Raw genomic sequence first — 11990 nt, forward strand, 5'->3', positions numbered from 1 at the left:
CGCGCGCACACGCACGCACACACACACACACACACACACACACACACACACACACACACACACACACACACACACACACACACACACACACACACACACACACACAAGAGGAGGAGAAGGAGGAGGGGGTTGGTCGCTCAGGACTCCATCTCCCAGTGTCAGTGTTACAATATTTTAAACTGCATGGCTACCAGACAGTGAAATAGGGAGGGAGAGAGAGAGAGAGAGAGAGAGAGAGAGAGAGAGAGAGAGAGAGAGAGAGAGAGAGAGAAACAATAGCAAGATGCATATATCAACAAACTGATTCATGCTCCAGACGAGATAGATTCCGAGCTTGCATGGTGCCACGCCATCAATACACAATCACACTCACTCAGTTCAGTTATGCAATGGGGTCGCTCTCTGCACCTCTGCACGCAAAATATTGCTAAGCCACCATCTGATATATGGCGTCACATATAGCCAACGTGAGCGTTTCTATATTAGTCCGTCCACCACATACTCAAAATACATACACACATGTGTGACCAAAAAAGAATTTCAACGTAACTATAAGATTGCAAAATATCATTTGAAAATCCCCCCGCGCGCTACAAATTGCATTGCAGAGCGCGCCTGTAATAGTGAACAGCAACGACTGATCATTGATTACAGAGCGAGGCGAACAGCAAATATTTAATGCCTGTCTTTGAACAAGGCTCGCGCATGCACACAATATCGTGACAGAGAACCAATAGCATCACGATTCACAATCAAACATCATAGCCACACACACACACACACACACACACACACACACACACACACACACACACACACACACACACACGTGTGTGTGTGTGTGTGTGTGTATTAATAGTCCATCTCACTGATTTTTAAAGAACGGTTTAGCTTCAGGGCTGGTGCTGCACACTTCAGCCGCAAAATGTATATGCATTGTTTTGGTGTCGTTTGGCCTGCAAAACCCCTCTGTTTCGTTTGCAAACGACCCTGCGCTCTAAACTATGGAGTTTAAAGTCAGATAGATTCTTTTTTATTATACGTGAGGGGAAACAATGAGTTCAGCTGCTTATTGCATGGAGCAATCGTCAGGGGAGGCTTAAACTCAATTACTGTAACCGTACTGAATAGGGAAAAAACTGCAGAGAACAAAAATACACCCCAGCGTATCAGCCAGTGAATAAAAAATTAAAACGTATGAATAAAAATCGACATGAAGCGTATCAAATATTTATTTTTTTCTGGGCAACAAAGGACTATAATACATTGACAGGCATGGGAACTATTGCCAGCACATGTCTATACAATACAGCTAAAACCGCCTCCAATTTTTGGACATATCGGACATAAGATTTCAGGTGGTCCCAAAGAATGTTTCTGAATGTCTTCAAACAAATATATAAAAAAAAGACAGGTTTCCATTTATTGCTTTCATGGTGCTTCGAGGAGAGAACAGGAGATGAAACGTATTCTGATTGGCACAACACATAAAAGCTTGTATAAAAACAAGAAAATAGAAACACAAAAACAGTTGAGTCAGGGTCTCATTTATGCTCTTTTTCAATTAAAAAAAACTGAATAAGGATGATATATATAGAGAGAAATTGAAGTTTATTTCTATTAAATTTGTTCACTTGCTTCAATGTTGCCTCGACATGCTACAAGAGGGCTCAGTTGAAATATCCCATAGAAAAAAATACCCCAAACTTCTGTTTTTCTAAGAACCATAAAATCACATGAAGAACTAACCGAATATTCAAACCCACTAAAACAGGAGGCACCAGATAAATAAAAAAAAGAGAAGTTTCAACAGACGCACCATATGTACAATTCCCATTAAATTACACATAAATAAATATATACATACATGAACACCGATTCCCTTATAACCGCGAATCGTGTTGAAATTCAAAAGTTCAAGTTGGTCGCTTGGAGAGAAGTGACGAGAGAGTAGCCTACAACTTAAGTCATGACATGGAACTCTGGATTTTCTCTTTTTTTGTGTGGTTTTTCAAGTTTATTATTCACAATACTGATAAGAATTCATCCTCTTTTTTCTTTTTTTGTCACGGCTACAATCGTAAAATTGAGATATAAGGAAGGATCGCTGGATTTCAGTCCGTTTCGTTGCAGCTCATGATAAAAAATAAAGGGGAGTAGACATTAAAAAGTCCTCTGGGTGAAGGAAGACACCTTTCCCTCTCCACCTGGAGCTGTGCAGCTTCTCTCGTTTCTGGTTCTTTTCTTTGTCTTTTCTTATCATTTCATATCTTTTTTTCTTTTTTTTTTAATATGGAGGGAGTGGAAGAAGATTCTTGCGTCGTTTCCCCGTGAATCCAAAGTGGAATGACGTAGTAAAAACAAACATGTAAAATCGCGCACGATCAGGAAGTGGCACGTTTAACTTGATCAATAGTATTTATAAGGTATTTATAATATTTATATCGGGTAGGTTGGTCGACAGGGGGACCCGCGGCCTTTGGCAGGTGCATGAAATCACTTTCTGTGCTTCTCATCCTTGTCGCCTTTAGTGCCGTTATCTGAGTGACCGTTCGGATTGTTGTTGAGGTACATTTTGTCCATGGCTTTGATCGCCTCGGTCAAATAGTTCTGGAGGGCTGTGAGGGCCGCGCACATGGCCGGGGTCCCGAATCCGTGAGAAATTAGACTGAAATGGGTCAAGCAGCTCTGAATCCCCGGTTCAAGAATAGGCTGTGGCCGTGAATTCCCCAGCGGCGTTCGGTCCTGGGAAAGCAGGTCTGTGAATTCTTTGCAGATTTGCCTAAAAAAAAAAGGAGAAAAAAAGAGGTGGAGACAACGATCGTGTTAATTACCAATCAAGAGCGTCAAAAAAATGTCCAGCAGCTGCATGTGATGAGGCGCTTTCTGATCAACAAGAGAACAGACCCTTGACTTATTGGGTCAAACTAGTCCAATCCTCGTGGTGTAATAATTAACAGCTGTTTGATTATAGACGTCCATCATCAATATTGCATGGGGTGGGGGGGGGGGGGGGGGGCATGCCTTGCAAGCTTCTGCAAGGAGGAACTCCCATGTTTCAGATTATATGAATTATGAAAATAAATAAAAAGTCTATCTTCAAGAGAACCGCGGGAGTTTGGCGTTGGAGTTGTGTGTCAGTGTCGATGAAAACAAGGAGCAAACAAAATGGTTGCGTGTTGTTGAAGGCAAGCAAGCCTGTTCAAACGACACTACACTAATAACACTATAGGCTATTATTAAGCTATATATACACACACTGTGTTATGCCACACTCGGTGGCATAACACACGCACGCACTGTGCGTGTGTTACACACACACACACACACACACACACACACACACACACACACACACACACACACACACACACACACACACACACACACACACACACACCATGCTTACATAAGAGGTCCAAAAAATGTCTGAATGAAATGCATATTTAGAAGTGCTGTGAAATAGGCTAACCTTTATGGGAGTGTGCATGGGATCTAGAAAGTGGAGGGTCACATGCACTCAGAGTGGCGAGAGTGACAGTTTTATTAATGCCTTCATATCACAAGATAAGAACAAATGTTTCGGCTACACCTTCATCAATGTGTTTGTTTGTTTGTTTGTTTCGTTTAAACTGAAATAAAATATAACAAAGCAAGCCCATGCAGTATTTAATTAAGTAGGCCTACATTTCTGACAGGCTAAATGTGTTTTTTGGCATGTGATATTAGGCTATATCATTACATCTATATCAACAAATTACTTTTCAGATTAAAAAAAAAATATTGTGTGTGTGTGTGTGTGTGTGTGTGTGTGTGTGTGTGTGTGTGTGTGTGTGTGTGTGTGTGTGTGTGTGGGCTGTCACACAAGTAAACACATTTATATAGCAGCACTGATCATGGATCCACTTTGGGTGACACAGTGAAATGTGATAATAGCACTTACTTCGTTGCCAATAGCATGTTTTTTCTTTGGACTTGTTCATTTGGGTCGGAATGCTGACGGTTTACATATTCAGCTACTGCCTTGGCTGGAAACTCGGTCTCGCATACGTAACCAAAATCCCTGGCAAGATGCACTGCTTCGCCTGAGAAAGAAAATAAAATAAAAAACATGCCCGATTGAGTGTGCTGAATGGGAATGAGTGTGTTTGTGTAACATGTTTCGCGTAGAACTGCATGGTGACATCTAATATAGATCAATTAACACTTCCCTAATTAACACTTAATTAACTGACAAACGAGCCTAGGTCCAAAGTGGTGCCACTGGGTTTGACCCTGCAGACAGTATATAGCCCATAGGCCTATAATAGGCACCTGTTTACCGCCCCAACAATCGGGCTTAATAACAACAAAACCGCAGGCAAGTTATACACGTCATCATAGCCTAGGCTGCCTACCGTGAGAACGGTTAAAATATGGGGGGGAGAAACATGTTTTCATATGCGGATATGAAATATCAGAAGGGGGCGTCATGCTTAACACCATGACATTGATTACCAATGCCCACACATTACTGACAGTCCAGCAGATCACAACGGCATAGGGAAGCAATTTTAAAAGGCTAGGAGTTAAATCCGGGTCCCCCCTTTTTTTCTCTTTTTTTTTTTTTTTTTTACAGACATCAGCCATGAGAATCGCAGGTTCATTCCACCGAGAGTATAGTCTGAGCTCGCTCTAGACTCTCTCTCTCTGTTGATTTGTTCAAGTCTTTGGTTTTAATTTCCTGAAACAGTTGGGTTTTTACTGCGGGGCTTCCTGCCCATAAGCCTCCACTCCGGAAGAACGCATGCGCCAATTAGCATCAAAGCTGCAGTCCGGTAAACTCGTTTCCATAAAATGGAGCGGATCATAAATAATAACAGCACGTTCAGAAACGCCAGTGTCCCCTCCGCTAAACAACCTCCAGTGTCTTCAGGCCACCTATACTATACCCCGTGCAGGCCTCTCGCCAACCACCTTATCCTTAACAATCATACATTTCTTCAGGCTCATTACAAATACAGCACCAAATTTCAATGAAGCATTCGGTCCTCGTCTGCAATAATGATTAACTGGGACCAATGAACCATCACAGGCTTTCACCTTTTAAAACCCACGGCACAACCAAATACCACTGCACTGAATAATAAGGTTCAACTTTGCAAGCTAAATGGATTTATCCAGTACCAGTATAGCGAAGAAAGGCATCCTTGCAACCACATTATAATTGACTAATTTATTCTTTAATGGGCCCGCAACATATAGCTCCTCAATAGGTCAGCATGCCCTTTTTATATGCAAAAGAAATATACACTGTCTGAAAAGCCACGACATATACACGACTATTAATAGCTGTATTAATGTTGCCATTACCCATATCAGGCCCAACAATAATGTCGAAAACAATAAAGGGTTAATCAATCAAATAATATCTTCACCCATGAGGTGGAAAAATACAGTCCAATAAGCAAGCAACACACTCAGTAATTAACTCGATGCCAGCACAAATGCACTGAGCATAAACTAGGCCAACCATGGACCTGCAAGTGTCGTAAAACGGTGCAGCCGATGCTGCAAAGCCACAAGAAGAATGATCAGCTCCATTCTTTCTCTCCAAACACACATAGCCTATCCTTCATGCATTATTACTTGCTGAGGCAAAGTCAGTCCAAATTACACGGATGAGCGCCTATATTATGCTGATTTTGGGCGGGCGCCCCCGTTAGAGGCACCTGCTATTGCAGGAGCCGCAAAACCCAAGTCGGTGATTTTAACAACCATGCACGCCAACTTACCTTCGACTAGTGACGTCAGCAGGGTAACGTTCGCTGCCTTGCGTCTACCTGCGGGTAGATTCAATCCGATTTTATCCAGTTTCTCCCTTAAGGATCTGCCTCCATTCTTAGACTTTGCCCTGTGACAACAAAAAGAGAAATTAAATTAATTTGTGGTGTAGGAATTCCCATTGGCCTATATATATATCTACATGAACTTGCATATATGTTATGCCTTTTGGATGGGTGGACATTTAGGGACACCACACGGGACAACTATATGGCACAAAACAATTGGTTTGATTTTGGTACTTTTTATTTTCTGTAAATCGAGCATGAATAAAAGTTTAAAAGAGCATCATCCCATCAGACCCATATTCATCAGCAGACGAATACATGTGCAACATTAATAAATAAACGAAGTCTACTTGGCTGTCTATATTATAGCAGGCCTACTCTACAGCACTTCAATAGAATGTTCACCAGAGACCAATGTTTTCATGCGTAATGCTTTCACTGGGCCTACAGTGCCGAGGTTGAAACAGACTAGGCCTACATTAATTTGGGGGCTGGTGCACATCGACACTGAGAGAGAGAGGGGAGGGGGAATGGTGGGGAGAGCGAAATTCAGTGCGAGAAGTTAATATGGAATTTAACAGACCTCTCCTGCTTTAAATGCAGGAGCTAGGTGTCATGGTTGGTCGATTTTAATTATTCTTGGTACAGAGAAGAGAGGGGGGGAAATGAGAGGAGTAGGGCTAGAGAGAGAGAGAGAGAGGGAGAGAGAGAGAGAGAGAGAGAGAGAGAGAGAGAGAGAGAGAGAGAGAGAGAGAGAGAGAGAGAGAGAGAGAGAGAGAGAGAGAGAGAGAATGTAATGTTTCTTGCTTTCCATCTCGGCTCACCTTCTCAACACTCCGCCCAGCAGTGAAGCGTTGAGGCACTCGGGCGGCGAAAGGCGTCTCTGTACTTCCGCCACCGTGACCTTGTATTTTGATGTGGAGCTGAGCAGGGATAAGCGGCCCGGAACCGAGCAGAACACTTCGTTTGGGTTTACCACGCCGCCAAAGAGACCGTCTTTATTTAACTGGATAGCTGAGATGTTGTTGTTCTTGGATAAAGAAACTGGACCTAGCAAGGGTGGGAGAGCGAGAGAGGGTGTGTGTGTGTGTGTGTGTGTGTGTGTGTGTGTGTGTGTGTGTGTAGGGGGGGGGGGGGGAGAGAGAGAGAGGAGAAAGAGAGACCGTGCCCAGTGAATTTCATGCAATGCAAAGCCTTAACTAAATGAGAAGGGGGATTTAGGCCCCAGATTAGAGTTCGGCTGTACACTGTCAGAAAACAAGAACAGACAAAAACGAGTTTTATGAAGACACAATAAATTATAGGATACATAAGATTGATAATTGGTACCAATAAAAGTAGGCTAATTGCATCTTTCATTCCACAAACGTATATATAGGCCCATAGCCATAATAACAATACGCTATTTTATATGGCGACATTAAAGCCATTCATTGATTCAACAACACAAAACAGACCCAATAAATACTGCACATTGCTGACAAATTTCTAAAATGGAACACTCAATAACGTGTATGTAGGCTAGTGTTGAGGAGAGAACGAAAACATTCACGGCGAAGCTGCAGGAGGCTATTTTGTACAAAAAAGGCTATAGCCATCGTGGATTCACACACACGCACGCACGCGCGCGCGCAAACACACACACACACACACACACACACACACACACACACACACACACACACACACACACACACACACACACACACACACACACACACACACACACACACACACACTATCGAATAAAACAGCGTCGCTCGTGTGATTTCACATCGGGGTGCCTTGCCGTGCACTGGCATGGGCTTATGACCGTTTTGTGCAGTAACCGGAGACAAAGAGGGGGACGGTGCGGCTTCGGATAGATCACTTGTGACATTAATGGCTCAGGGGAGCCTAATAGAGACAATAGGAGTTAAACGAACTCTTGAGATTACTAATATAAGAAGCCAATTATCATGTTGATGTATACGGAAGGAAAGAAAGAGCATCTCTCAACATTCATCTCACGTGCGTCTAATTTGACCTGACAAAAGGCTCGCACATGGCGCGACGACTTGAACCCCACCACCATGGTAAGGCCTCGTTGTATACCCGGCCTAAACAATGCAATTAAATAACTGACAGTATAGTATAGGCCTAGTGTGTGTGTGTGTGTGTATGTGTGTGTGTGTGTGTGTGTATGTATATATATATAATATATATATATATATATATATATATATATATTACATACAAATAGGCTATTTGTTTTAAATGTCCCCTGCATTTCTTTTTCACAAACCTAGACTCCTTCTAAATGTAGGTAGGCTATCATCTTGCACAGTGTATGCTACATAGTTAGCAACTTCCATTTTAGATTTGACCATGTAGTGTAATTGCTGCCCATCGGCTTACACCATTTAAGCGATTATAGTCTTGCTTTCTATCTATTCCCATCAACACAATAGGTCTACACAACAAAGTCCACCAGCTCGTCTCATCTTTCGCTACTCTGATTTGGAGGGGAGAAAAAAAAGCCAGCCAGTTTGCACTTGGAAACCATGTAATGAAAAATAGGCTACTGCGTATTAGCCCCCCTCGGATCAGTCAGGCATTACCGCATTGCATCGAGTTCTCTCGAGCAGAATGGCGCGCGCGTCTCTCTCTCTTTCTCTGTGTGTGTGTGTGTGTGTGTGTGTGTGTGTGTGTGTGTGTGTGTGTGTGTGTGTGTGTGTGTGTGTGTGTGTGTGTGTGTGTGTGTGTGTGTGTGTGTGTGCGCGGGCGCGCGCGCGCGTGTGTGTGTGTGTGTGTGTGTGTGTGCAGCTTGTGGAAACATGCATGATATCTCGGAGGAAATTGCTTACCTTTTTTAATTACAGTCTGGTCGGGGATGTGAATTCCTTGATCCTCCACATGCTGAGATACAAAACGCAAAAGAATGGGACAATTTTAGCAGTGAAACGCAGAAGAATTAAACATCCACGAATTAGCAGTGAGCGCACGTCCACGATGTACTAGCTATAGAGTAGACCAACGGAGATGGCTATACAAAACTAGTAGCGAGCGGCTGCACGCAATTATCCAACATGGAGGCGATCTGGGCCTATACCTGTTATTATTAAAGATCAGATTTATAGAAGTGATGGATATACGGCTCTGTTTCGAACTCGCAGAGCGTCGTGTCAACAGACTTAACTAACGAATCCGTGTGGCCCCATAATCTTGACCTAATTTTGTCCTCTTTTGGCTATTATGCTCCCAACTAAACTAGTTATCTATGGAGGTATAGCAATTACGGCTAATAGCGTATTAAAGGTCTACGGTGTAATTGGGGGATTGTCGTTGGATGTTTCTGGGCGATAAATAAACACACAATACAAAAAAACAGAGAGCATGTTTTGAACGAGATAGAGAATTATTAAATATTTTACGATTTGACACAAATGAATACATATACTATACTATACATGCTATAGTCGTTCTTTATGTGGTCTGAGGTTTTATAGTAGGCTACGGTGCTCCAATCTGAAGTGATCAGTTTTGTTTTCCTTATTTTTCATTGATAGAAATAGAAATTCAAATTAAATCAGGGTACCTTAAACGGACATACAATTGAAATCTATAAGCCTAACTAAAGAAAAGGAAAATCATAGGCGAACCTCTAGACAAAACGATATCCATGCAGTTTTCATTCTGGGACAATATCAAACATTTTGGGAATGGTGCTGTACTGCTTTTAAACCTGTCTTTTCTGTGTAAAATCTAAACAAAAACAAATTATGTCCTTATTGATTATAACTCAAAACTGACTGCCACGGCTGACCCTATGGGGGCACTGCACTGACGTAAGCGTAAATACGTTTAATTACTTCTTAAAAAATTAAAAAATAAATAAATACTCTAATCGTAAAAATTATCAATTCCAACCTATAATTCTACGTTAATCCATGATGTAGCTGTAAACCAAACCTGAGAGGAATGTCTCTAATAAGGTTATAATAATAATAATAATAATAATAATAATAATAATAATAATAATAATAATAATAATAATAATAATAATAATATCCAATACACTACTATAGGCCTATCTTATTATTTAGGTCCTAGGGGGTATACTTGGCTGTAGGCTATATATTTGTTTACATCTTCTTCTTTTTTAAACGACCATAAATAAATTGAAATCCTATTTAAACAGCAGTTTCAACGGCATATAGCTATAGATATACCTGAATATAATATACCTGAACGTCTTCTAAAGAGTGAGGTATTCCATGGATAGAAATAGGGTCTGACAGTCCCGAATCGAGTCCGTGGCCGGAAGGTAGAAGCACCTCCCTGCGGTACTCCCGACACAGCTGATGGGGCAAGCCGCGGTGCTGGTGCAGCAGGCTGGACTCCTGGCTCTGCCTCTGGCCGGGCCAGCCCGGGTGCTGCTGCTGCTGGGCGTGCAGGGAGTTGAGGGAGTACGGGTCGTTGACGTGGGAATAAGGGTCCTGAGACTGCGGGTAGATGGGCTGGTACGGCGGGGGAAAGTACGGAGGCTGGAAGTCCGAGTTCGGAGTGTGGGAGAGCGGAGGGGCGCTCGTGTACGGACTCTGGCCCACGCCGCCCAGCTGAGGTAGCCTGGCTGTGCCGTTGCTGGTACCGTCATGACGATCCTATACGTGTCAGAAACGGAGAGAATGCGGAGAATACTTTTAGACAGGAAAGGCGATTCTTTTTTTGGGGAGAAACGTATAGGCTATAGCTGCACGAAAGAATGTGTTTTCAGCTCTGAGCACTGCATGTGTGTAGCTACGCTAATGTGTGGGCCAAGTCGCTGGCGGGGAATTAGATCAAGTACACACGACTATATCGAATTAAAACATTTATCACTCAAACGGATTACAAACAATAATGACAGCATTGTCGGGTATAGGCTACTGAGGAGCAATCGTCCAACTGACCACATGCCCCGAAGTTCTTTGAAATGCCGAAACATAGCCTATAATGTTAAAAATGTTCAAAGTCAACAATGAAAGGGTGTATCGAAATTCCAAGAAAAGCCCTGAGGAAAGACTGAATAATGCATTTATTCGTCACATTCCCAGGTAAGGCTTATTTGCGTGCGAGGTTGGCAAAAATAGTTTTCAGATAAAAAAATAAATAAATAAAAACATTAGCCTATATAACCCAAATCGAAAAATGCATTATAGGAGCCACGTCTATACTATAGCAGTTAACATGAAACAGCCCAGCAACTTACCATCGCGGAAAAGCTGTGCACTAACATCATGTAAAGACTTTTCGAGTGATTCTATGTAGAATCACAGCTCAAAAAACAACGGGAATAGGAAAAAAAAAAAAAGAGACCCAGCAATGACTCTCTACTGCAAGATCACGATGCCCAACGGTCAGATATGCGCCAAGGCGGAACGATAATCCATCAGAATTTGGTTTTATTCCCACTCATTTGAAACTAAAAAAAAAAAATGCAGATATGCTCGGCTTGCAGGTTGTGGGGTTGAAAGTTTTGTTGATATCCCTTTTCGCCCTCGGTTCTCCCGGGTTTCTAGTATATCACAGTGCTGTCGTCCCTTCACTTGGAGCTCATCTTAGCAAAGAGCAGCTTCTTCTTTTCCTTCGGACTCCTAATAGAAGATATTCATGACTATAAATATTACACGAATACTTAATAAGGAAAGAATGGTCGGAAATCGAGCGTGAAGCGAGGAAGCAACTCGGAGGCAGAGTGTGCACTAAATGACGTCCATTGAAAGGAGAATCAGTAGCCTATATCTAATCAGCGATGGAGAGAGAGAGAGAGAGAGAGAGAGGGACAGGGGAGAGAGAGAGAGAAAGAGGGAGTGAGCAAGTGAGTGAGTGAGGAGGGGTTGTAGTGGAGACAAAAAAAGAGGGACATTCTCTGGCGTCTGACGAATCAGAGCGAGGGGGGAACATTTTAAAAGGTGAAAAGTGAAAGAAAGACAGAATGAAGGGGGGACGAGAGAGGTAGAGAGAGAGGGGGAGAGAGAGAGAGAGGAGAGAAGAAGGAGCTCTATATGGATGGAAGAAACAATGTGCACCTCCGAATTGTGTGAAAATCCAGCAAACGCTGAGGGCATCATCTCAACTGGCACATTTTGACTGTCGAGAGGGCTGCTGTCTGCTCGCACTGTCCCTTTGTTTTTCACA

The 11990-nt window shown here is 42.5% G+C and overlaps 1 protein-coding gene across 2 annotated transcripts; it reads right to left on the bottom strand.

The window, feature by feature from the left end:
• Positions 1 to 1208: 1208 nt before the first annotated feature.
• tfap2a (transcription factor AP-2 alpha) lies at positions 1209 to 11371 on the bottom strand. Of its 2 annotated transcripts, none has more exons than XM_079489419.1 (7): positions 11062 to 11371; positions 10058 to 10474; positions 8678 to 8729; positions 6656 to 6875; positions 5775 to 5893; positions 3944 to 4085; positions 1209 to 2782 (listed from the first exon to the last, which is right to left on the bottom strand). In XM_079489419.1, the coding sequence occupies exons 1-7, from the start codon at positions 11089 to 11091 to the stop codon at positions 2497 to 2499; spliced, it is 1266 nt and encodes a 421-aa protein (XP_079345545.1). In that variant the 5' UTR covers positions 11092 to 11371; the 3' UTR covers positions 1209 to 2496. The 2 variants fall into 2 exon arrangements, with proteins under 2 accessions (XP_079345545.1, XP_079345544.1); XM_079489418.1 differs by having other exon boundaries at positions 6656 to 6881.
• Between the last annotated feature and the right edge of the window lie 619 nt (positions 11372 to 11990).

The sequence above is a fragment of the Electrona antarctica genome (genome assembly GCF_951216825.1).
Source record: "Electrona antarctica genome assembly, chromosome: 20".
Taxonomy (NCBI): Eukaryota; Metazoa; Chordata; class Actinopteri; order Myctophiformes; family Myctophidae; genus Electrona; species Electrona antarctica.

Bases quoted from the DNA above. Each gene is read 5' to 3' on its own strand.
- tfap2a (XM_079489418.1), bottom strand. From the start codon at position 11,091: ATGATGTTAGTGCACAGCTTTTCCGCGATG. The intron at 10,475-11,061 runs GTAAGTTGCTGG...TGACACGTATAG, and splicing joins TGCACAGCTTTTCCGCGATG to GATCGTCATGACGGTACCAG. The intron at 4,086-5,774 runs GTAAGTTGGCGT...TTTCTTTCTCAG, and splicing joins GCTGACGTCACTAGTCGAAG to GCGAAGCAGTGCATCTTGCC.